At 40.8% G+C, this 26,607-nt stretch overlaps 3 protein-coding genes across 4 annotated transcripts; 2 read left to right on the top strand and 1 right to left on the bottom strand.

The window, feature by feature from the left end:
* Positions 1-1,853: 1,853 nt before the first annotated feature.
* LOC306844366 (zinc finger protein 292-like) lies at positions 1,854-17,284 on the top strand. 2 transcript variants are annotated; one of them, XM_079376449.1, is made up of 8 exons: positions 1,854-2,109; positions 6,626-6,780; positions 6,881-6,959; positions 7,515-7,650; positions 7,803-8,005; positions 9,253-9,389; positions 9,559-9,700; positions 9,784-17,284. In XM_079376449.1, exons 1-8 carry the CDS (start codon positions 1,900-1,902, stop codon positions 16,696-16,698), a joined length of 7,977 nt encoding a protein of 2,658 aa, XP_079232575.1. In that variant the 5' UTR covers positions 1,854-1,899; the 3' UTR covers positions 16,699-17,284. The 2 variants fall into 2 exon arrangements, with proteins under 2 accessions (XP_079232575.1, XP_079232576.1); XM_079376450.1 differs by having other exon boundaries at positions 9,253-9,393; positions 9,563-9,700.
* A 721-nt stretch (positions 17,285-18,005) lies between these two features.
* gjb7 (gap junction protein beta 7) lies at positions 18,006-20,814 on the bottom strand. Its single transcript, XM_079376451.1, has 2 exons — positions 20,711-20,814; positions 18,006-19,673 (listed from the first exon to the last, which is right to left on the bottom strand). Exon 2 carries the CDS (start codon positions 19,657-19,659, stop codon positions 18,886-18,888), a length of 774 nt encoding a protein of 257 aa, XP_079232577.1. The 5' UTR covers positions 19,660-19,673; positions 20,711-20,814; the 3' UTR covers positions 18,006-18,885.
* Positions 20,815-22,661: 1,847 nt separating this feature from the next.
* Positions 22,662-24,577, top strand: smim8 (small integral membrane protein 8). Its single transcript, XM_079375854.1, has 3 exons — positions 22,662-22,798; positions 22,877-23,175; positions 24,040-24,577. Exons 2-3 carry the CDS (start codon positions 23,029-23,031, stop codon positions 24,196-24,198), a joined length of 306 nt encoding a protein of 101 aa, XP_079231980.1. The 5' UTR covers positions 22,662-22,798; positions 22,877-23,028; the 3' UTR covers positions 24,199-24,577.
* Positions 24,578-26,607: the final 2,030 nt, after the last annotated feature.

Below are 26,607 nucleotides of genomic sequence, written 5' to 3'. Positions count from 1 at the left end.
GCATCAGGAAGTGGTGGCATTTTTTGATGGAAAACAATCACACAGACACCAGTAAGTACTGTTAATTGATTTAATCAATTCTGGTATGTTTCAGTTAGTTTGTCAAACCTTCCATCTGTTTGATGATATTAAAATGCCATAACCCTATGAGCAGGCTATACTAATAAAGATACTGAGAAGTATTTTTGTTGTTGTGGTTAATGAATGATCGTGCTATGTTTGAACAGTACAGACTGCTTTAAAAGCTCACAGACAATGAGTTTCTTTTTTCTTTTTTTTCTGTGGAACATAGAAGATATTTTGAAGAATGTGGGTAACCAAACTGTTGCTGGTAGCCACTGATTTCCATAATATGGAGAGAGAGAGAAAGTAAATCAATAGAAACCATCAAGTTTTTGGTTAGAAACATTCTTTGAAATATCTTCTTTTGTGCTTAACAGAAGAAAGAAACTCATACAGGTTTGGAACAACTGCGAGTAAATTGTAAATTTGTGGGTGCACTGTCCCTTTAAGACTTCTTGTAGGACTATCATATAGCTCATATCATTTGCTGTCGCTCATGAATCTTCTCTACTGTGGGTCTGTCAGTTTCCAAGTGTTGTTTTTATTTATTTATTTTATTTTATTCTGGTCTAAGAAACTGTGCTCACCTTTGCTTTCTGTACAGTTTATCTAATGGAAAGGCCTGCATTTTTAAAGGTTAATTGTCTGTGTTCCTTTGTTAATTGTTTTTATACCTACACAGTACTTCATGCAAGGCATTAGTTTATTACACCCAAGTGTCCAAATATTCTGTGACCGCTGTTGACAATGTTATATGTGTCCCTGCAGCACAAAAGCAGTCATCAGTAGCACAGGTATATTTATAGCAATAGCCAACAATACACTGTATGGGTCAAAATTATACATTTTTCATTAGGATATTAAGTAAAGGTCATGTTCCATGAAGACATTTTGTAAATGTCCTACCGTAAATATATCAAAACTTCATTTTTGATTTGCTAAGGACCTCATTTGGACAACTTTAAAGGCGATTTTCTAGATTTTTTTGCACCCTCAGATTCCAGATTTTCAAATATTGTCCGATCCTAACAAACCATACATCAATGGAAAGATTATTTATTCAGCTTTCAGATGATGTATAAATCTCTATTTCAAAAAATGGACCCTTATGACTGGTTTTGTGGTCCAGGGTCACATATTACAGGTACATCTCAAAAAATTAGAATATCATGAAAACGGTCAATATTTTTTGGCACTCATTTCAGAAAGCGAAACCCATATATTATATAGATTCATTACACAGAGTCAAATATTTCAAGCCTTTATTTCTTGAAATTGTGATGATTATGGCTTATAGATAATGAAACCCCAAAATTCAGTGTCTCAGAAAATTAGAATATATACGATCAATAAAAAAAGGATATTTTAAACAGAAATGTCAGGCTTCTGAAAAGTATGTTCATTTCTATGCACTCAATACTTGGTTGGGCCTCCTTTTGCATGAATTACTGCCTCAATGCGGCAATCAGCCTGTGGCACTGCTCAGGTGTAATGGAAGCTCAGGTGAAGCCCAGGTGAAGCCCAGGTGAAGCCCAGGTGAAGCTCAGGATGCTTTGATAGAGGTCTTCAGGTCATCTGCATTGGTGGGTCTGGTGTCTCTCATCATCCTCTTGATAATACCCCATAGAGAATCTAAAATGTTTTACTTTATATGTAATGAATCTAAAATATATGAAAGTTTCACTTTTTGAAATAAGTTACAAGAAATTTTTTTACTTTTTCAGCATATTCAAATTTTTTGAGCTGTACCTGTGTTACAAACGTAAATGAGCAACGCTTGACCCGAGCGCAGCGTCGTCGGTGTTGTCACGTGACTCGGGCAGTACGTCAGCACGCATGGTGATCGGGCGTCACGTGACGCGCTGTGCGTACGCGGCGGAATTGGAAGTGAAGATGGCGGACGAGGAGGCCGAGAAGGACCGCAGCGACGCTTCCAGCGCTTTGAACGCGCTCTCGACGCGACTGGGGGACATAGCGGCGGCTCTGAAGACCAGCCAGGAGTCTCCCGACGAGCGAGCGTCGCAGTACTGCTATGAGTTCTGTCAGGTGAGCGCAGATTGTCCCTGAGCTACAGCACACAGCGACTGTGATGCAGTAAACTCGCTCCCTGGCGACCTAACGCGGGTTTAGACGGTGCTCCGCGGTGCTAGCGCGTTTACAGAGGCTCAGCCCGTCACTCGGCGTCGATTCAGCTCCTGTGTGCATGACGCGCGGAACTGTAAACAACAGCTGCAGAAGCTAATAACTGATCACCGCCATCATCTGTCACTCACTGCTCCTCGTATCAACAGCTAGCAGCAGCATACACCATCCTTCACTGCATCATCGGACAGTCCTCCTCTGTCTCCCTCTGGACATCATTATAGTGCATTGCTAGCTGCACAGGTCACTGTAATCTGTCACACTGCTCATGAAAATAAAAAGCAGTGCATTGAAATGCATGAAGTTTTTGTAGATGATGGTGATGTGCCGTGAGTGTCAGATCCTCAGTAAACATTATCAGCATAATCTATGATTATAAAGTGCAGTGATATTGCCATCCGACACTCACTTCACATCATTATGACCTGCCACTTTCTGCCTTTCGTTATCTTCATCATGATGCTGATCTGCAGTGATTGGCAGATTATATTATTATTATAGTATCAGCATGGACAATATAATCTATTATCATTTGCAGCAGCATCATAATCTGACACATGCCAGCTGCTGTAACGGTACACAAACATGACGGTTCGGTGTGGTTTCGGTATAGCAGGAGGAAAACTGAACAATTTGCTTTTAATTAAACTGTGGTTTATTGAATAAATAGGCTAGCTCTTCAAATAAATTCAATTATAATTAAAAATCCCTAGGGATCTAGCTCAGCTTCTGCTTTAAACTATAGGGAGCCTTTTATGTTACTGTAAGGTTACAATTAACAACAGAGCCCAAACTTAAGTTCAATTCTTATTTATTTTCAAATATATTAATCAACACTCGGATAAAAATAAAAATAAAGTATGCAAACATGTAAATGGTACTCAATGCGATTATTAAATTAACTTTTAAATTATAAAATTTCTATTTGTGGCTGAAATATATTAATTTGCCCAGTGGCTGTCATAACTTGATTTATTTAAACTTACATAAAATAATTAAGACATCACTAACAGGTAAAGTGAAATACGAGTATATAGTCTAATATTGGGCGAAAGACTTAATTTCTCTAGTGAACTAATAGCTGTGGACACTGATGACTTAACCGATCTAAATGAAATGCTAAAGACATTATTGATGTGTTTCCACACTAATGATCAGTTACACGAGGCGTGAGATGTTCATTCATGTTTATTTGGTGGTAACTAGTAAAGAGGAAGGGATGATCGCTCTGTGGTGGTGGTTTATACAGCGATCTGTCTCACCTCGTCAAAGACCACCAAAACGGTATTTATTGTCTGGATTAAATGAAAAAATGGGTAAAATTTTAAAGATGACACTTTGTTTCTTATCAAAGTAAGAGCACTGCTCGAATTGAAGGGGGGCTGGGGGGATCCGGGACCCCCCATAAGGCATTAGGGACCCCCCATAAGAAGTAAAAAATAGACTTAGGGGGGTCCCTCAGACATTTTTACTTGGAGTAAGCCATTTAAAAGAAGAATAGTAGCTTATCTCTATTTGTTATGCAACATTAAATAGTATATAGTTATGCATATTATGATCAAATATATTGTTTATTTTGTATAAATTGTATATTGCGAGACTAACCCCCACCCCCACCAAAAAAAAAAAAAGTCTGATGGTGGGGACCCCCCATAAGACTTGATTCAATTCGAGCACTGAGTAAGAGTATGTGAAACTAGAAGATTCAGTGAAGCTATGCTCACACAATGGTTAGAGCAATGCTGTATTTGTACCGAACCGAAAGACCTGTACTGATAATTATCAGCGAATACATGTTCATTACCAATCACTGCACAGCGCTGTGTCACAGACAGCATTCATCAGCTTAACTCCAGAGGAAGCATCAGCTGTTCACGTTTGCCTGGAGGGCTCTTTTGCTCTGCGTGTACTGTAGTGGAAGTGTATTTTTCCGTCACATTAAGTCCTGTGCTGGTGGTTTGCTCTGATGACCTATATATCTGTTGAGGTGTTTCTCTGTGATATGCAGATGTGGGTGTGTGTGGTGTTTCATCTGTTCTCTGAGCTCAGGATGAGAGGGGACTGCTGGAGGCTGCTGTTGTTCAGGTTGTTGGAGAATATCACGGTGCTGATTTGAGGGACACCTCTGATCTTGAGGGAAACAGCAGGGACATTTCTGGACCGCGAGCAGTCAGACTCGCTCTCTGATGTGCTGTGTGTGTGTGTGGAAAGACAGAGAGAGAGAGAGGTTTTAGACGGTGAACAGTCTGTCCTCACGATATATAGGCCTGGTGACTAACAGTAACTATTGTTTACCCAGTAAACCCACACTGGAGTTCAGCTCCTCTGCAGACTAAAATCATTCCGGGTTTGGACGTGAACCATTGTTTCTAGTGATATGTTGCAGGATATTTCTTGATTTGTCATGTTCAGCCGGTTTAACTGATGCTTTCAAGACGATCACAAGTCCCTCTTGCAGTCTCTGTTGGCCTCTTTTCATTCACAGATCCTGATCAATTTTGCATGTTAGCCAATAACCATCCAGTATCAGTGTGTAATATTTATTTCTCCTTAATTACACACTACTGCATTATGAAGGAGGTTGTCACATTTTGATAAATTATATGACTAGTCATAGAGTAATTATGATTAATGGTATAATTGTCTTCATTAATCAATCACTGCTTATTTTACCTATGATCAGACAGTCTTTCATTAATATTTAGCCTGTAATCACACAGGCCTGGCCTATATGATTTCCTTTGAGACTTTGAAAAAAAATCATATTTAAACTATTAAATGTCATATAAATATTTAAATCAGCCTTTTAGTCAACTTTACCCTCTGTCTGTACCTGTTCAAACGATTTTAAAGACCATAACATCTGTGATATCAATGCAGGCAGGTCTGATGATTCAGGGATTAATACAGCTTGTGTCCCAATGAGATCTGCACCCTGAATGACCGTCACACTCCTGATGAGACGTGTGAATGTCTGATATCTGTGTTTGGCATTGGTTGTAAATATGCGATGATATGATTAATATGAGCTCTCTAGCGATGTCTCATGTCCTGCTGCTCCAGAACCGAATCGATATCAAAGTAGCAGTCTGTCTGCACCGGTTTCTTTCATGCGTGTTTGGATGCATGATTTATTTTGTATATGAAGGAGTGTGTTCAGTCTGGCGCTCTATTTTTCGTCTTATCTATAAGTTTATTATATAATGCATTAAAATGCAATACTTGCAACACGAGTGACTTGAGCTCGGTTAGTGTTTCTGTCTGCCTTGTGAAGAGGATTTCTTCTTTACCATTCTGCTGTGTGTCCTCCTGCAGATTGGTGGAAAATCCTAAATATTATTACAGATGGTCTTCAGAAACGTTTGCTGCTGTTTTATGAGCACATTTTTAGTAAAAATTTGACCTTTCTGTTCTGCTTTAGATCTTGAAATGATACATTGTAATGTAAATAAAAGATAACTGCTCAATGATATCAGCCATGAACAATCTGAATCTGTCCCTAGTGTTCACTATAATTGAGTGAACTTGGAAGAGTTTAAAGAACAGCCACTGCAGCAGTTGCACTCAATTCAAACAATGAGCGGCATTGATTTTTTTTTTACTTGGTATCGTGAAACTTCAGCTGGTGTTTGTATAACAAGTTTATTTGTATGGTTTTTTGTTTTCTTATTTTTAATGCTCTCTTAAATGTCTGTAATTTTCCACCATGGCATGCACTGTAGGGACAATTATGGAATTTGATTGGAGTCATTTCCAGCTCTGGATAAGCATCAAAAACAGAGAACAGGAAAATATTTGTGTTTCCTGACTCTTGCCCCTATTCTTTTCTCTGACACATACAATTGAGAATTCCTTGTTTGAATGTTTCAAACAAGCAGAGTGTTTTCATGGCATTTGGAGCAGGCAGCCAAACATTTAGAGATCATTTAGTGATCGTTTAACAGGACGGAATGAATGTAAGGTGCATGTATTTATTTCACCAAACCATTTGTCTGTCACAATTCACAATTACAGCATCAAAGTGGCGTGTCAGATTATGCAGTTCATTATAATGACAACACCAGAGTTTTTGAGCATTGCCATGCGCTGTGTGAGCTGGAGCTGAAGAGTAAAGGAACAACAGCAAACTGAAGCGCTTTGGAGTGAGTTAATGAACCCAACACCTCCTTTATGAGATTAAATCAGATAAATACAAAGTGCAAGTAATGTTACAAAATGATGTTATGTTCATGTTTGTGACAGATTGGTACTCCAAGTCTTGTACTTAACAGAATCTTTTTTTTTTCAGTTGTTTTTTTTTTTAATGTCAGGTGATCATCGTTTTCATGATCAATCATCACTGTCTCTTTCAAGATCATAAGTGTGCTGCTAGATTAGGGCAGGCTGGTGTTGTTGACGTGGGTGTTTGTGCTCGTTGCAGACGCTGGTGGAGTATGCCAGTCTGTGGAGGAATGAGGAGGAGCCGTTACCAGTGCTGGAGGTTTACATCATTGCCCTGCTGAGCTTTGCACAGGCGTCCCCGTATCTTTCTGCCCAGTGTGAAGAGGTGCCAGTCGTGCTCGGCAGGCTCTCGCTGTAAGTATGCACTTGGAAAAAAGATGATCATCTGTCTTTTCCGGTTATTTTTTACTTTGTTATTTGAGTTTAGAAGTATTTGTTGGCTTTCTTTCTGTAGGAGCTGTGCAGAGTTGCTGCTTTCTCTGCCCCGGAATATCCCAGATGCATTGTGGGACAGGTTCAGGTCATCTGTCCAGGTAAATTTACCACACTGAAGTTCTTAGATACTAGTATTTGCACTGGTCAGCTTTCATGTCTTCTACAGTAAAATCCTAAATCATTAACTTCATAGTCAACAACAGTTGTATGCCTGCAGCACAAAAGCAGTCATCAGCAGCACAGGTATATTTGTAGCAATAACCAACAATACATTGTATGGGTCAAAATTATACATTTCTCTTTTATGACAAAAATCATTAGGATATTAAGATCATGTTCCATGAAGATATTTTGTAAATGTCCTACCGTAAATATATCAAAACTTCATTTTTGATTAGTAATATGCATTGCTAAGAACTTCATTTGAACAACTTTAAAGGAGATTTTCTCAATATTTAGATTTTTTTGCTCCCTCAGATTCCAGATTTTCAAATAGTTGTATCTCAGACAAATATTGTTCAATCCTAACAAACCATACATCAATGGAAAGATTATTTATTCAGCTTTCAGGTAAATCCAATATTAACCCTTAGGTCCAGGGTCATGAATACACATTTTCCACGGTTTTATTTTGTGTGCTGTCGTGTGTACAGATTGCCCATCCTCTGGTCCAAGAGAAGGGAATCAGCAATCTGATGATTCTCTCCACCATCGCACGAGAGCAAGGGGTCTGGAGCAATTCCACGCTGCAGGGCATTCTCACCAACGACATGCCACCACAAGAGAAAGGTGCTGCTCGTTATCCTCCGATCGGTTTGAGAGTCTGTTAAATAATGTTTCTCTCTTCAAAAATGACCTGACAACAGAACTGACATGTTGGCAGAGTTAACCTGTCAATCTGCATTACACCAGCATTAAAAAAGTGTTTATTTTCTCTGTAGTCTGTGAGTTTCTCGCTCTGGAAGGACAAACGCTGCTGCGGATGCGAGTGAAGCACCTGATCAAAGAGAGCTGTGTGGCTCAGGCTGCGTCGCTGGCCAAGGCCTGTGCTGAGCTCTCTGAATTTGAGGAGAAGGGACACTTTAAGCAGATGTACCTGGCATGTTTGTGCACTGCTGCTCCCCAGGAGGTTGTAATGGAAGAGGTAAGCCAGTAGACTGTTTACTGAGCATATACACTACCAGTCAAACGTTTTTGAACAGTAAGATTGTTTATGTTTTTTAAAGAATTCTCTTCTGCTCGCCAAGCCTGCTTTTATTTGATCCAAAATACAGCAAAAACATTAACATTTTGAAATACACTAGTCAACATTTGATGTGAATCAAAACCTTTCATCAAAGTTGTCCTAAAACCTAAAACCAAAATGCGTTCGTCTCAGGACAGCTTTGATTAACTTTTTTGATCCACTTCAAATGTTGACTACTATATTTTTACTATTTAAAATAACTGTTTTCTATTTGAATATATATTTTAAAATGTAATTTATTTCTGTGATTTCAAAGCTGAATTTTTAGAATCGTTACTCCATGATCAGAAATCATTCTAATATTCTGATTCGCTGCTCAAAAAACATTTATTATTATGATGTTGAAAAAAATTTATTTTAAAAAGTATATTTTTATTCAGGTTTCTTTGATGAATAGAAGGTTCAGAAGAACAGCATTTATCAGAAACAGAAATCTTTTGTAATATTATAAATGTCTTTATCATTATTTTTGATAAATTTAAAGCATCCTTGCTAAATAAGTGTTAATTTCTTGATAGAATTATTTCCCCAAGAAAAAAAAAATATACAGACTACAAGCTTTTGAATGGTATAGTGTATAATGTTACAAAAGCTTTTTATTTCAGATAAATGCCGATCTTTGGATCTTTCTATTCATTAAACAATCCTGAAAAAACATACTCAACTGTTTTAAATATTGATAACATAATGTAATAAAATAAAACATTAATAAAAATGTTTCTTGAACAGCAAATCAGCATATTAGAATGATTCCTGTAGGATCATGTGCCACTGGAGACATCACAGCAATCAATTACACTTTAACACATTCAGATAGAAAGCGGTTATTTTAAATAGTAAAAATAGGCTATTTCACAATATGAGTGGTTTGTATTTTGGATCAAATAAATGCAGGCTTGGTCAGCAGATGAGAATTATTTTTTACTGTTCAAAAACGTTTGACTGGTAGTGTACTTCTATGTCTGCATCTCACCACATCAGATTTAGTAATTATGAAAGTATAATATTCATAAGCCAAAGCTTAAATCTAAGTACATCTTATGCAAAAGGTGTGAATTCAAGCTTGATTGTTGGAAGTAGATTTTCATTCTTCAGTAGATATCAAACAGGGCTTACATCTGCGACTTCTTTCCCTAACTTTTCAGCTCTCAAGAGTGGACTGTCGTGATGCTTTAGAGATGATTTGCAACCTTGAGGCTGATGGTGATGAGAAAGCTGCGTTTACATTGTGTTCTGGTTTTTTGACCCGTCAGATTCTTCAAGAGGACTCCTACTGTGCTTGGCAAGTCACAAATGTTACCAATGCCAGAATAATCAATGTAGAGCTAGGAATTGACAAATAAGAATTTCCTGCAGCTATGATAAATATCTTAAAGGCTTCATACAAGTGGTAATTTAATGTCGTCTTTCATTTCGAAGTAATTTGAGAGATGTCGTGTGTTCTCTGGCAGGGAGTTGACTCTGTTCTGGGGGAAACTGCTCAAACGATTAGAGACTTCAGAGCAAGGCTTTTTGGATAGATGCCGTCAGATGTCATTTCTGTCTAAGACTGTGTTCCACCTGCTCTTTTTCATTAAAGTTATCCAGTCAGAGGTGAGCCATCTCTTGTTCTCACTTCATGCAGTTAATTTTAAACGTGATGCTAAATACTAAATATTCCTTTTCCAAATCACCAGATGGACAAAGCTGGACTTTTGACTTGCGTTGAGCTCTGTATACGAGCTCTGCGGTTGGAGTCGTGCGAAGGAAGCACCAAGGCCACAGTCTGCAAAACCATTTCCTGCCTCTTACCCTCGGACCTGGAGGTCAAAAGGGCCTGCCAGCTGACAGAGTTTCTCCTGGAGCCAACCGTGGACTCCTACTATGCAGTGGAAACGCTTTACAATGAGCCAGACCAGAAGCTAGATGAGGAAGATCTACCAGTACCAAACTCGCTGCGCTGTGAGCTCCTTTTAGTCCTCAAAACCGAGTGGCCTTTTGATCCTGAGTACTGGAACTGGAAGGCATTAAAACGCCACTGTTTAGGTCTTATGGGGGAGGAGGCCTCAATTGTGTCCTCCATCGATGAACTGAACGATGGTGACCCTGAGGGCTTAGGTGGAGAGACCAGCGTATTTAGCGAGGAGTTCAAGGACGTCTCGCAGTGTTTCATGGATGCGACAAATGAACTAAATGAAATAGCAGATCAAAGGCAGAAGAACAGAGAAATGAAAAAGTTGCGAGAAAAAGGTTTCGTCTCCGCTAGGTTCAGAAATTGGCAAGCTTACATGCAGTACTGTGTTTTATGCGATAAGGAGTTTCTTGGTCACCGAATAGTGCGCCATGCGCAGACTCACTTCAAAGATGGATGCTACACCTGCCCGATATGTACAGAGACATTTGAAACGAGAGAGACTCTTGAACCACACGTTGCATCGCATGTGAAACTTTCTTGCAAAGAGCGTCTCGCTGCAATGAAGACTAGTAAGCAGTTGGCCAACCCCAAAACAGCGGCTCCTGTAATAGCTGCCCTGAAAGCTAAAAGCAGCGAAAATCAAAAAGTGAAAAAGACAAAAAATAACTGTGGTGGGCAGTCCAACAAACTTAGCAATGGAGATGCCAATGACTCTTGCGAAGGGAATATCTGTCCGGTCCATAGCTGCAGGAGGGTATTTAAATATTTCCGTAATCTCGTTGCCCATGTGAAGGATCATGGCGACAACGAAGAAGCAAAGCGATTCCTTGAAATGCAGAGCACAAAAGTGGTGTGCCAGTATTGCCGTCGTCAATTTGTCAGTGTTGATCACCTAAACGATCACCTGCAGATGCACTGTGGCACCAAACCATACATTTGCATACAGGTTAATTGCAAAGCCAGCTTTGACTCAAATGCCGAACTTATTATACATAAGAAAGACCACCCGGTCTTCAAGGCTAAATGTATGTTTCCGGGATGTGGCAAAATTTTTCATGAAGCCTACAAACTGTATGACCATGAGGCACAGCATTACAAAACCTTTACCTGCAAAGCACCAGACTGTGGTAAAGTGTTTCATTCACAGTCTGAGTTAGACCTCCATGCAGAGGGCCATGTCAGGAAAGTGGAAGGCCAGTGCACTGACAGTGTTCAACCAGCAGACCCTCATCCTTACCACTCCTATCCAAACGATCAGGGCTGTGCTCAGCCTGGCTCGCACTCTGTCACCCCTCTAAACGACACTGGCACAGGGTCTGAGGTGGATCGTCCATCTGGCATGGTGATAGTAAAGCATTCTGTTGAAAACATGATAAATAGTGCTTTTACGGTTTCTGCCCAAGAGTGTGTCCATTCTGGGACAAGTAAACCTGAGCAACAACACATCCATCAAAATCCCATGCATCAGCATATCCCCCAGATCAATGACCACCTGGGCCAGTCAGCCGTGGACACTCACATGCCTCACCTAAATCAGCATAAACCAGAAGAATCTCTTCTGGAGGCCTTGATGAGTGATTCAGATCCCATGCCGTCTACATCTTCATGCCAGAGTGTATTGGAGGACTTTCTGCCTGTTCCACCACCTGACGGTCAGCTGCAGACAGTTGATTCAGGTGCTACTCCATTATACAACAATAACAATGAACTATTTAGGCAGTACACTCCTAATCCTTTGGCTCCGGTTCAGGCATCCTATCAGAGCATGTATAGCAGTAACATGACTGCTTCAACACAGACTTCCCACAATGCAACACCACTTCTCTCGTTGGGTCAGATGCTTCCTCCTGTTTCTCAGACGCTTCCTCTACAAATGGCTTCCGTGCCAAATAACGGACAAGTATTGGAGAACAAGTCTGTGAAACCGGTAGACACGAACATTGCCCAAGTGGTGAAAGAGAAAGAGAGACACAAATGCCCACATGAATCATGTACTCGAGACTATAGCTCTTACAGAAGTGTTACTAAACACATGAAGGCTGTTCATCCTGACTTTTACACACAGTGGAAACTAGCAAAGAAGAACAATGCGGCGGGCAAGTCCAAACTCAGATCTGTTCCTGTAAATGGAAGCCACAATAAAGTTGTCAATCCACAACACCAGCTGGGCCAAAGAGTCCCTGGGCCTGGTGTCCAGACACAGAATCCCCTTGTCCAGCCTCCTCCCTACTCAAACAACTGTACAAACCCCAACTATCCTTCTGTGTCCTCTCACGTTACTGCTTCCCCAGGGCATATCCTTACCAATGAAATGGACAATATATTAGATCCTATTGTTCTCTCTCAGCTTGGAAATGGCACAAATCAGCGTCAAATGGCAGCAGACCATTTGTGGGACACCAGGAACAATTCGGTACTCCAGCAACAGACATGTCATTCTCAGTCAATGACCCAAAACATGAACACGCTTCCTAGCGGTCATTTTACTCACCTGAATGCAGCTTCTAGTGACAATGCACAGCAGAGAGTAATGAGCTATACTACTCTACACCCGCATAATAATCCTAATGTTAACCCAGCACCAGCTCAAGTAGACAGTGTTCAAGAACTCAATGGCGCCTCAGATGACAGTCTGCATTCACTTGGCAATCTCATTTCACCGCAACAAGTCACGAGTCCTAATGTGGTGGCTGCTGTTAATTCAGTAGTAGAGACGAATCTGGGAACTGCTCAGACGTCTGTGTTGCCCCCTTACACTGACCGTTTGAGCAATTCTGTTCCCAGAGATTCTTCAGCAGTTTACCCGCAGCAAACAAACAATGAATCGTTCTCTGCAATAACTAATACCCAGTCTTTGGTGAAGTTAGAGAGATCTGGAGAGATGGCTTTAGGTTTGCCACTTCCTAACATTGAAACTCCCCCATCAAACGGGAGCTCTCCAAGTTCTCAGAGTAACACTGGAAATGTGTCCAGTGATGGGGACAATAAAAAAGTTAAGCGAAGCAGAAGAACAAAATGGCCTGCCATTATTAAAGATGGCAAGTTCATTTGCCGCAGGTGTTATAGAGAATTCCAGAGTCCCAAATCTCTTGGAGGACATTTATCCAAGCGGTCTTATTGCAAGCCATTCGACGAAGCTGACCTGACAGCAGACCTCCCCAGCTCATTTCTTGATCTTCTTAACTCTCCTCATCCAACATCGTCTTCATATGTAAATCTGCCGCAGCCTAAGGGGCCGCTTGATCCAAAATTATTCCCGAATGTCACTTTTCCCCAAGCCAATGGCACCTACACTAGCAATGACAAACAGAAGGGAGGAGTGTTGAAGCAAAGCCCGTCAAATCTGTGCGTGAGCTCTGGACAAGAACAGCAGACGGTTTCAAACCTCTGCGGTCCATATGCTCAGAGCAGTCGTATGTCAGAAACTAGTGTCATACAGCACACTGGTAGCGTCAAACATCAGCTACAAGCAAGTTATTCTGAGATGTCTAACCCACTGTTTAGTGAGAGTGTCAGTGATCCTCTTCTTTCTCAGTTGTTGGCTGATGACCATTCTACTTCCAGCATGAATAGTGGTTCATCAGACCATATCAGTCAAATTCTTCAAGCTGAAACTTTAAACAAAATCAAATATATCAAGGAAAAAACAACCAACAGCAATGCAAGTGACCTATCAAATGATGGACTTCTGGCAGCCATGGCAAATCTTGCTCAAAATCTAGTGTCTGAAAAGAGTGTCAAAGAAAGACTACGTGAACAGATATTGGCTGGAGACCTACACAAAAAAAGCAGCTTGCCTCGCGACTCGAGCGTTGACAGTTCCTGCTCACAAATGTCTGTTGCAAGTCCCGTCAGTGGGGATTCACAGCGTACCTCAAACTTAATTCAGAATGAGCCTCAAAGTGAGCAGCAACCTGTGGGAAACACAGCCGAAGTCCCTGTTGAGTCAGTTTCGCAATTGGGTGAGGTGAGCTCAAATGATAGCTTCATTCACACCATTTCACCTGCAGTTTCAGGAAGTGCTGTCAGTGATCAGTCCAACCATACACCCATAACCAATGTGGATGAAGTGTTGGAAATCCAAAAAGCTCTTGAGAAGCTTGACCTAGACAAAGAAATCAGTGAGGTTACCAGAACTGTGGATAGTCCTGCGGTGAATGGTGAACAGCTTAATAAGCCAGAGCCCAAAGATTTACCCAGTGAAATACCAAGATATGTGAAACCATTTGCATGTGACACAAATGGTTGCACTTACAGTGCCATGACAAAAGATGCTCTTTTTAAACACCTTGTCAAGCTGCACAATTACACAGATGAGATGCTCACTCGAGTGAAAGACCAGTTTAATGTTGCCCCTTTCAGCTGTCAAAAATGTTCCAAGGCTTTCACACGCAACTCCAACCTCAAAGCCCATTATTTAACAGTTCACAACTTTTCACAGGAAGACATAAAGAAGATGAAAATTAAGGCTCAGTCCAATCGTAGGCTCCAGGAGCGTGACAGAGGAAGCTCTTGTCCAGTGCCAGAAATTCCCAATTCAGTTAAAAACACTCCACTTATGGATGCACGCAAACAGCAGAACAATGTTGCATGTGCATCGGGCTCCACTAGAAAAGATAAAGTCAAAATATCAAAATGCACCACTCCATCGCTTGTCCAGCAGTCAGCCTTTGTGTCTCAAGGTAAAAGTCTTGCAGTGGGAACTCCGACAGCAACTCTGCAAAATCAGATGCCGTTTCAGCCATCAGTGATTGTGTCTGGTCGTTCTTCAGCGACTCCAAGGATGGATCAGAATGCAAAAGGATTGTTTTCCACAAAGTCCCCCCCCATTTCTGGCCCGGCCCATGTGTCCCCCTTAAAAGAGATTCTACCCATAGCCCCTTTTCCCCAGAATCCTTCATCATTAAATCAGTCCTTGGACAAAAAGCCCAAACCTCCTAGCAAGCCTCGAGTGGCAAAGCCGAAAGAATCTCCCAAAAAAACGAAAGAGAAAAAACCAGAGGGCGATGACATTTTCAGCCCTTACAGACCTTACCGTTGTGTTCACCAGGGCTGTGTGGCAGCTTTTACAATTCAGCACAATTTGATCCTACATTATAAAGCTGTGCACCAGTCTGCTTTGCCTAAATTTGAGGTCAACAGCCAAGACGAACAGAACGAAGAGGAGGCCGAGGACAAGGAGAGAAGTGAAGAGAGCGACGAAAAGCTGGACATAGACATCAAGGAGGTGGATGAGTTCAGGTGTCAAGTCAAAGACTGTTCTTGCATTTTTCAGTCAGTTCCAGACTTGCTCCAGCACTACCTTCAGCTCCACAAATTAACCCTTGAGAAAGCAGGTGCCATGATGTGCAGTATCAACCTGGGCAGGTTTCAGTGTGATCAACCAAACTGCTCGGAGACTTTCACCGCTTTCTGGAAATATATCAGCCATTTTGATCAAGAGCATAAAGAAACCAAGCTCTGGAAAGTCGACCCCGTGGAAGGGATGTTCAGATGCCCAGTGGAAGGATGTGAATGCGCGTACAGCACGCGATCAAATCTGCTGCGACACACCATGAAGAAACACCAAGACGTGTACAAACGGCTGCTCATGAACCCACGGGAAGGCAAGAGTGGCATTAAACTCGGTCGTCCCAGGAAGTATGAAATTGACGTTGTCGAGAAAGAGAACCGAGAAACTAACAAGAAGCCCGTCAAGAAGGGAGCTGTTAAGAAGAGAAAAGCTAACAAAAATAACTGGACCAAATATGGGAAACCCATTTTGAAAACAAAGGAAGAAGCCTCTGCAATGTGCACCAAATGCCTGCAACTGCAGTACGCTTGTATGATAAAGGGTTGCGAAACGGTGACCAGTTCTGAGCGAAATATAATGAAACATTATCTTCAGCATGGACTCCCAAAGCAATATCTGGAAGAACAGAGAAGCAACTTCATATACTGTAAAAAGTTACCCCGATCCAGATACAAGCGCATCGCTTCCAGAAGCGACGACACTGATAATTCAGAGGAGAGCTCCATCGAGATGACTGAGAATGAGGAGGTCACTGAGCCTGGCCAGAGTGAGTCTGAGTTCTCCAAGCCTACTTCTGAGAAAGAAAGCACAGAGGATGCCGATCTGTCCGACGAAAAGCCTTCTACAGATACGTGTTCGGAGATCTCTGTGGTAGTTAAGAGACGGCGAGGACGTCCACGCAAGGGGGAGAGTGAAGCGAAGAAGTCCTTCGGACCTAAAAGGGTGACGAGACTAAGAACCACAAGGAGTTCTGCAGTCAATTATGTGGACTTAAACTCTGACTCCACGTCCTCCAGCACTACCATGGCACAGGAAGATGCCTCTGGTCAAAATACGCCGCTGAGTTCATTCAAGCCCATGGGATTCGAGGTGTCCTTTCTTCAGTTTCTGCAGGAAACGAAGACGCCCGGAAAGAGGAAAGCTACGGTACCCTTGAATGGAAACGCACGCAAAAAAACAACTGCTTTCCACCTGAAGACTGCGACGGTCGTGTGCAAAAGATCAGATGCCAAATTGCATTCAAGAGAAGTCCTGAAACTTGTTGAATTTAAGAATCCCCAGAAACTGACCTCGCTCAGCAACGTCACCTTTGAGGTGCAGAAAGTTTTTTCCGGCGTCTTCGGAATTCTTCTCAAGCAGCTTCATGAAATGCGACCCACAGTGATCCTTCAGAAAGAGAATTAATGTGCAGACCCTTGTGTCATGTTGTCTGAACTCAGGTCGATGGCTAACTTGCTGCAAACCAGTGTCCAATCATTAGTTGTACCTGGTAGTTGATCTCTAGCTGGAGGTGAATGCTCAACGATCGGTGCAGGTCAAGGAGCTGTGGGATGTTTGATGATCCGGAAAACACTACACACCCACTATCTTAAAGGTCCCTAGTGCGATGTTTATTACTTAACAGAACTGTGTATGTTAAGCTCACTTTATAGTTGCAGTAGATGATGAAATACCTCTAAAGCATGTATGTCTTTACGAAGCTGTTCAGCACATTTCTGTTGCCTTTTGGAGTTTTTTTTTCTTTTTGAGTGTTTGATAGACTCGTAATTTTTAATATTCCATTTGACTTTTTTCTATCCAGCTGAAAGTGAATATTATCAATTCTGATGTTATGTAGTGCTGTGTATAATTCGTAATTGTTTTGGTCCTGTTTACCTTGTAAATCTGAAATTTGTCAATAATGTTGTGTGTGGCTCTTTGATCAGCTACTGCCACCAGCAGTCTGTATGTTAATCAATAGCAACCAATTTAATACAGCTTGCATTTTGTTACTCTGTGTTGGTCTCATCCTTACTTGCAGTTATTGAAATTATAAAACTGCTTTGAGGGATGTTTAGGAAATCCAACGAATATGATTACTGCAGTATAAAAAACAATTATACCATATATACGTGGAAACAAACATAGTTCATCTGTTGACTATATACACTATATGGACAAAAGTATTGGAACGCTCTCCTTCTTTAGAGCAGAAAAAGGCATTTCCAAAACTGGCAACAAAGATGGAAACATAATTCATGCATTTAAAAATTTAATTTCCATCTCTGTTGCAACAGCTTTGGAAGTGTCTAATGTACAAGTGTTTGGTGGTGATGTTTTTGGCTCAAGATCTGCATTTAAAGTAGCGGCGGAGGTTTCTGCAGACCAGTCAAGTTCTTCCACACTGACTCAATCAATCATTTCTTTTTGAACCTTGCCATATACACAGAGGCACTGTCATGTTAGAATAGAAAAGGGTCCTGTCCAAACTGTTGCTATAAAATTAAAGCACACAATTCCTTGAGTATGATTATATGCCTAAACATTAAGATTTATACTCATAGAAATTACTAAAGTAGTCAAACCTGCTCATTAGAAGGGGGGTGCTAATACTTTTGTCCATATAGTGTATGTCAGTCCATAGTGCTAGGTGCTTTTAAAGTTATAGATTTAGTTTTTCTTTCTGTTCTCAAGTCACTTAATTTTGAATAACACACTGATCCACCATGATTATCCGACAAGGTTATTTATTTCGACATGCAAAAGAAACAGTCCTCATAAGTACAGTTGGTTTCACTTTATAATATTGGGTGTTTTAACTGCTGTGTACTTGTATCTAAAATAATGAATAGTTTGGTACAATGTACTTATGTTCATTGTATTGCAAATCACTTTAGCTGCTATTGAGGTGGGATATGTTTAAGGTTAGGGGCATGATTAAGTTTAAGGATGGGTTAAGGGTCAGTAGTCTAAATATTTTACAGGTATTTTTAAATGTAAGTACAATATAATAATTTGTATGTACACAAGTGCATTGTATCAAATTATTAATTTAAGTACGTAGTAGTTAAAGACACTTGATATAAAGTGGTCCGTACAATTAACCAAGTGGTGCTCATCTGGTTCTGTATTTGGACAATACCGTATTTGGACAATTATTTATCATACAAAAATAAATATATTATGACCATAAACTGACCAACAATATGCTAAATGATCAACATTACAGTCTTAATAATAACATTGACAGGTTTGGTTTCAATAGTTGATAATAGTCAGTGGTTTAATGTTCTCCACACAAAACGCACTGTGGTCGACAAACTTTCCCTCGTTCCAAATGAACCTGTATTTAATGTCATCTGGGCATGCTGACGTCTAATTTGACTAGATGCTACTCAAACAACAAGAATTTCTGACCTGAATACAGTACAACAAAAGATATGAGAAGTGTTTTCTCTTCCCCTTTTGAAAGTTCATTCTTATGTTTATTATGCTAATGTAGCTCCACTTGACTGTAGCTTGTTATTTGCAATTGATCTTGTTCTTCCTTACTGTCTGCAAGCCATCAGCGGAGAAGAACTGGTCTAGCATGCATCCAAAAAGCCCAAGCGCTCATGCAGCAGCAAGCTTTGGGATTTCCTTTCCAGCCGGTGCGGAATGAAGCCCTTCTTCTTTAGACATGGCTAGCAGCGGTGGAGAGCCGAGAGTGAACGTGGATGGAGGCCGTCTTTCGTGAACGGGAGTGTACCTCTTACTGAAGCACTTCCAGCAATGCTTCGATATGATATACATCATCTCCACCACATTCAGTGCAATGCACAGTATAGATGTGCAGCCCATGATATAAAGGAAGACTTTCTTCTCGGTGGCTTTTGCGATGTAGCAGTCCACCGTGTTGGGACAGGGGCTCTCCTCACACTGGAGCAAGCGGGGCACGTGAAAGCCGCTGTACAAGAAGTAGAAAGCCAGCAGAGTGGCCACCTCGAAGGACGTCTTGAGGATGAGGCTCATGATGTAGGTGAAGAACAGCCCTCCATCGATGCTGCCTTTATCCTGGTACAGCTTCCTCTTGTGCTTGCTCTCTCTGTGCTCTCTATACGCCACGTGCAGAGCCACCAGCAGCGACGGGGTGGACACCATGATCAGCTGAATGGCCCATAGCCGCACTTGAGAGATGGGGAAGAAGTGGTCAAAGCAGACCTGCTCGCAGCCCGGCTGCTGTGTGTTGCAGACGAAGTCTTTGAACTCGTCCTTCCACACCTGCTCGGCGGCGGCCACGTACACCAGGATGCGAAACACAAAGAGGATGGAGAGCCAGACCCGCCCAACGACTGTCGAGTACTTGTTTACCCCGCTTAACACACTCTCCAGGAACCCCCAGTTCATCTTTCATCGGGCTGCTGCGGAGGCAGAAGGAAACCAAGAGTTCAGTGCCTTCTGATCACTATGTGCACTCTTAAAGGGTTTGTTAAGTTCACCCAAAAATGAAAAATCTGTTATTAATTACTCACCCTCATGTTGCTCCAACCCTGTAAGATCTTCGTTCATCTTCGGAACACAAATTAAGATGTTTTTGATGAAATCCGAGCACTTTCTGACCCTCCATAGACAGCAAGGGAACAGAAATGTTCCCAGACCCAGAAACGTAGTAAGGACCAGTCCATGTGACATCAGTGGTTCAACCGTAATATTACAAATACAAGAATACTTTTTGTGCACAAAGAAAACAAAAATAACTTTATTCAAGGATTCTTCTCCTCCTCCTTTGTAAAACCACTGATGTCACATGGACTATTTTAACGATGTCCTTACTACGCTTCTGTGTCATGATCGTGGTACAGCCCTTGGTGTCTATGAAGGGTCAGAAAGCTCTCGGATTTCATCAAACAGTATCTTCATTTGTGTTCTGAAGATGAACAAAGGTCTTACGGGTTTGGAACAACATGAGTAATTAGTGACAGAATTTTCAGTGATCAGTGATTCCCAACCACTAACATTTTGCATGTCTACTTAACCAAACACCCATTTCAGCTCTTGGATTCTCTACTAATAAACTCAGAACCTGAATCAAGTGTTTGATTAATGCAAAATGTCCAGTGTCGAGGCCTCCAGGAACCACTGCTTCAGATGATTAAATTGTTGTTCACAGTAAGAACAAAATGGTTATTTTAAAGACTGAAAGATTCTCTGGAGAACCAAAATGGTTCTACTGTGGCGTCGCTGTCAAAATCCCCCTTTGGAGCTTTATTTTTACAATTAATGTCATGTTTGCACTCTTTAGACAGGTATATTTACAATCTATCAAGAGACTTTTCAGAGCATCGTCAAATCTAGATTTCAGAATCAGATTGAGATTATTCGCCAGGTGTGACGATGATGATCCATTCGTGTGAGAAACCTCTGTGAACAAAAGGAAATAAAAATGTTAAGTATTTACCTTTCATGCAGTCTGATTCCCTTCTGCTCTGCTGGTCTTCGGCTGCTCGACTGTAAATGCGACAAGAGCAGCTTCTCTCTGCTATTTGATAGTCAAACACACCTGGCGCAGATGCCACACCTGTTTGGTTACTATGGCAGGACTCTTATATCACTGGAAACGCTCTGCTCTGAACAGGACGGTGTTTGGTGTGTTTGCTGAATGCATGAGGTGTTGTGAGCCTCGTAGCCTGTAGTGTTAGCAGTGTAAACACTCGAGCAGGGCCAGTTCAGACGCACCCACTCGTGCCCTTGACAGACGCTCACAGTCTCCAGGGTCACGCTCGGATCAACAGCTAACACTCCATACACAAACGCTCAGTCTGGTTCTCGTGGAGAACCTCATATCAGGACAATCACATTTCCATATACCTAGGATCACTTTAGAACTAAATGATCATTAGTTACAGAGCATTCAGCTGGTACACAGCATCTTCCTCCATCTGCAGCCGTTCAAACCTCATGTGAGCAAGTGCTCATGTCACTCAGTCAGGTGTAAAATGTTGCAGGACAAAGACTCGGTGATTTGTTTGTTTGTATGAAGAGTGCTGTGGGTTTGTCTTTCACAGGTAGCTCTGATGCAGATTAATGAGGGTTATTGCAGACATATAAAGTAAACCTGTAGAGGTGTGTAACCCAATAGGTTACGCATGCCGTTTTAATGAGAAACCGCAGGCTGTTTGTGCGTGTGCATGAATTACTGATGAGTTCAGCAGCACTGATAGTGTTACCAGCAGAGAAAACAGTCTGCTGTTAAACGCCTTCATCTGCGATTGCTACAGGTGTTAAAAGTCAGGGAAAAAAAGTATGTTTATGCTCTTAATTCATGTTCCTGGTCTTATTGTGAATGATTCATCAGAGAAAATCATGTTTGTTTTCATCTTACCTCAGAGACGTCATCAGGCCCTGTTTAACCAGCTGTCTATAGAGGCACTTTCACGTGCATCGCTCATTTATGTTCAGATTTATTTATGACAAACCTCTTGAGATGTGCTGGCTCTCTGGAAATACACTTATCAGTTCATCAGTATACAGGCAGACAAAAAACGATAAGAAAAAGAAGGAAAAACCCATAATGAAAACACTACAGCACAAAATGGCCAGTTTCTGGTAATAAATAAATAGACTCAAGGAATAAAGAGTGACGGCTTCACTGCCAGAACACACTGAAGCACACCAGATATAAGAATCCAGTCTACTGAGGCTTTAATCATAAACGCTCTTTCATCAGTTTTGTTTGTATGAGGGACTAATAAGATGAGCAGGATGCATAACTCCATCAGTTGAAGTATGAGGTACAAAGTACTGCTGTAAAAAAGAAGAATCAATAAAATGAATGCATTTAAATAAAATTGAACCAATGAAGGTGTAGATGGATGTCTTAAGTGCAGCAGACATTATACTGTAATGAGTGAGAAAATCACCTCTCATCTGCAGTTTATTATATGATGTTAAATAAATAGTGAAAATGTCCTCACCCTCAGGCCATCCCATGATGAGTGTGTTTCTTCATCAGGTTTGTAGAAATGTGTCTCTGCATCAGTAAAACGGTCTGATTTTGCATTTCTTAAAAACAAAATACCTCACTATAGCTCGTTGGGGCAGTTTGCCCAAAGCATGTCAGACTAGTCAAGTCAGGTCACCTTTATTTATATACTGCTTTATACAGATTGTTTCAAAGCAGCCTTACAGTGATAAGAAAATAATGATTCACTGATACAAACAAAATTCAATTCTGCTGTAAAACAGCTCTAAAAAGACCATAGTAAACAGTCATTATTGAGTTGAAATCTGTTAATTGTTGATTCAAACTATTGATGGAGTGTCGAATAAAATATCTATATAAGAAATATAAATATATGGATGTATTATCATGAACTTTGGCACATTTTGTTTAGGGCCTTTAGTACTCCTTTTAGATGTCTAGGCTATATAAAGCATGCTATTGATCAGTGAAAGCCTGCAAACACACAGACAGTTGAGCATGTTCTGTTGGAATGCACCCGATATAAAAATGAAAGGTTAAAACTAGAAAATCAAGTCAATAGGTGTAAGTGGTTTGTCAATTCAGAATTTATTAAGAAATTCATCACAAGATATTATTAGAATTTGGATTTTTTTTTCTCAGCAGGGGGCGGAAATGCACTGTAAGTTATAGTTTGCATCCGCCACTAAGACGGAAGAAGAAGCAGAGGACCCTGTGCCTGCCTGCTCTCCTGTAGGTCAGAAGGTGTTTTAGCGAGTGTCTGTGACAGCAGCAGCAGCAGGAGGAGGAGATCGATGCGTCCGGCGCAGGACAGCGGGGCAGCAGGCGCGGAGCAGCCGGCCAGCAGCGCAGCGGACTCGGCCTACAGGAGCCCCGGGCTCCGCGGCGTCAGAACCACCTCGCTGTTCCGCGCTGTCAACCCCGAGCTCTTCATCAGACCTGCAAGTGCTCTTCACATGCCTGCTTTATGCTTTACACGTACACGAGACACAGATGGCCTGGTAGCTGCTGTACGCTAGCGTTCTGCTAGATTTTCATGTTGGTCTTTGTGCGCATGCGCCAGACCGCTGCGTCGCGTCAGTGTTTATGAGCGTTGCGTTTTTTAAAGAGGTCGTGTAAAATTACAATATAAAAGAGAAAATCTGTTTCAAACCCATTTCCAAAATAAACTAGTATTTCAACGGCGTTCCGTTTTATTTTGACGCGTCCTTCGACGGCTCCAATGGGCATGCTGTCTAAGAAATAATACCATTACTGTCTGAATTATTTTTTCTTTCTTCACTTGTGTCACTCTCACTAGTTTAATTAGTCTACTAACAATTCTACATCACAAAGCTGAATAAATAATCTTTCCATTGATGTATGGTTTGTTAGGATCGGACAATATTTGTCTGAGATACAACTATTTGAAAATCTGGAATCTGAGGGAGCAAAAAAATCTAAATATTGAGAAAATCTCCTTTAAAGTTGTTCAAATGAAGTTCTTAGCAATGCATATTACTAATCAAAAATTAAGTTTTGATATTTATGTTAGGAATTGTACCAAATATCTTCATGGAACATGATCTTAATATCCTAATGATTTTTGGCATAAAAGAAAAATGTATAATTTTGAGCCATACAATGTATTGTTGGCTATTGCTACAAATATATGTGTTACTCATGACTGCTTTTGTGCTGCAGGGTCATGTATAGTATTACAGCATTTATTAATCTTTGTTAATGAAAAATGCTCATGATAGTTTCGAGTGCATCTCTCTAGTGGTCTGGCAGTGTGTGCTGACGCACTTCTCTGTCCTCTGCAGAATAAGCCGGTGATGGCTGTGGGTCTGCTGAGCCTCACGCTGTGTGTTGGGTACCTGGGCTATCTGCACGCGGTCAGAGACAACCAGCAGCAGCTGTATGAGGCTGTGGACAGCCAGGGAGAGAGATACATGAGGAGGAAGAGCTCCAGATGGGACTGACTGAAGGAACACACTCCACCTCTGACTCGGGAATCAGTTCTGTGTGTCTGCACTGATAAACCTGAGCGCGTCACGTCAGTGGAAGTGTTGCTGTCTGCCTCTGGTTCATGCATTACACACAGCATGTCTCGTATTATCTCATATCAACTCTCCTTAATTACCCACCAACTCTTACTTGCATACCAGCTTGGGTAGGTTTGAATCATACGGCTGGGCCAATATGCAACAATATGACTTCTTTTGGGAGAACTGCCAAGTTAATTCAAGTTAATTACATGATCCTGATAAATGGGTCATATAAATGAGTTCTTTATTTACAGTGAAACTTTTAAACATGCACATTTGAATATGCACATATGTAAATAAAGCTTCTAAAAGATTTTCTTTTTTGAAAATCTTTCCAAATGAATGTTCTGCGTATTTTTGAGTTGGGAACAATGTGTTTAAACAAGTTACATTTGTTAAATAACATTTCAAAGTTTTTCAGTTCAGTTTTTTTAACTTTACCACCGACAAAAATAATGTCAGGTGGTACGACCAAATATTAGTAAATATATTTATATTCCTAATTTTATTTCTTTTTAAGTGAAATTTCTTATCTATTATATTTATATATTATTAATCTAATTATTAATTTTCTTTCTTAGCAAAGTCACCCTTAAGCATCTACAGTGCTTGTATTTTATTCATATTAATTTAAGAATTGTTGCATAATAATGGCTGGGTATTTAGTCATTTCAGGATCTGATTTGACTTTTAAAGACAAAAATAGTCACTGGTATACAAATAAATGCATTTATTACAGTAACTATTCACAATCTAGTTTTAACTTTGACCTATTTTTTTTATTTAAATTAAGAATTTGAATATGGTTGATTTTTTTCATTTAATTTCATTCAGTTACATATAAAAATGCAAGTGTTTGATCAACAGCCTTTGTTGCAGTAAAAGTAGTGACCTGATCAAAAATGTAAGAACGAGTGCAATAGATTGATTAGACACACCGTAATCAATTGTGATTGAATAACAACAAAGTTGTTTCATATTGATACAAAACAAATAAATTAATAAAATCACCTGCTTAAGTCCACTGAGAATTTTCATTTAAAATATCAAAAATGCATTCATCAGAAATATTTTAAAACATGAAATGCTTAGCAGCTGGAATGGAACAGTATATAATATCTACTAAACAAAAATGGATGAGGATTTAACAGCAGTGCAATGACAGAATAATTTCCCGCCCATTTCTTCCTCTGATAACTATGCAACATGTGAATAAACTGCTATATTATCATTTGATAATCTGAAAGGTCTGACTGCTGGACAAAAGTAAATGCTTTAATGCTTTTTTAATTTTATATAGGGATATTGAATGATTTGTTAGTGTAGCTCGTTGGATGATAATCAGGCAGCAGCTCACACCGTATGCACAAACGCCTCATCACTGCTGCTCAAAGCTCAAGTCAAGTCACTATTAGTTGTATAGAGCTTTTAACAATGCAAATTGTGTCAAAGCAGCTTACATCAGCTTGATATAAAGCTGGGTGGCTTTATATCAGCTTTACAGTATTTAGACGGGGAAATAGTGTGTTGAAATGGTGTCATTCTCCTCTGGCCAGACAAACCCAGCAGTTTAATTCTAGGCTGCAGCAGAGTCAGATTGTGCAGAGGACTCGTCTGGTTCATGTGGTCTTGTCCCGATGGCCGTCTAGGAGACAGGGTCTTCACTGGGGATCAGTCTCTGGGGCTCATCTAGGTGTCCTGGTCTCCGCTGACGTTCAGAGGTCATCTCTAGGTGCTGATCCCAGTATAAAGGTGCTGTAGCAGTATTAGTGTGTGACTCAACTCGTGTGTGTGCTGCTGCTTTACTGAGTGATCAGATGAACTATTTAACTTGCTGGAAAAACTCACACAGTGGAGCATGAACCTGAGACACCTTTCCAGCACCACAGTATCATGCTGGTGAGTTTAGCATACAAACAGCACTCGCATTCATCCCAGAGGAGGGCTGTCATCAGTGGAGGAGTCTGGACGCTCTTGGGTTGTGTAGATCACATGCAGGTGATCTCCAGAAGGAGGCAGCGCTGCTCCATCAGATGATGAGCAAGCAAACAGCTCAAAGCACCTACTGTATGAAGATCATATATCTGACCGAGTCCCATCCAGCACCTGCCTAACATCACAGAGATGAGCTCAACCTGTGGAACCTGTGATACTTCTTAAATAATCTTTTAAATGGCAATAAATGTATCATCAGATGACCCAAAAGTACTTTCTAAATGATCAAACTTTGCTGCTATACCTGTTTCACACTCAGTCTCCTCACGCTTTCTGTTGTCTGATTGATAGTTTATAGTGTTTTCTCAGTAAAAGCTCTTTTAGTGTAATTATAGAGGCGTCCAGCTT

This window comes from Barbus barbus (genome assembly GCF_936440315.1).
Source record: "Barbus barbus genome assembly, chromosome: 24".
In the NCBI taxonomy this organism is placed as follows: domain Eukaryota; kingdom Metazoa; phylum Chordata; class Actinopteri; order Cypriniformes; family Cyprinidae; genus Barbus; species Barbus barbus.
The sequence above is the reverse complement of the archived record's forward strand: the minus strand, read 5'-3'. Positions and strand labels throughout refer to the sequence as shown.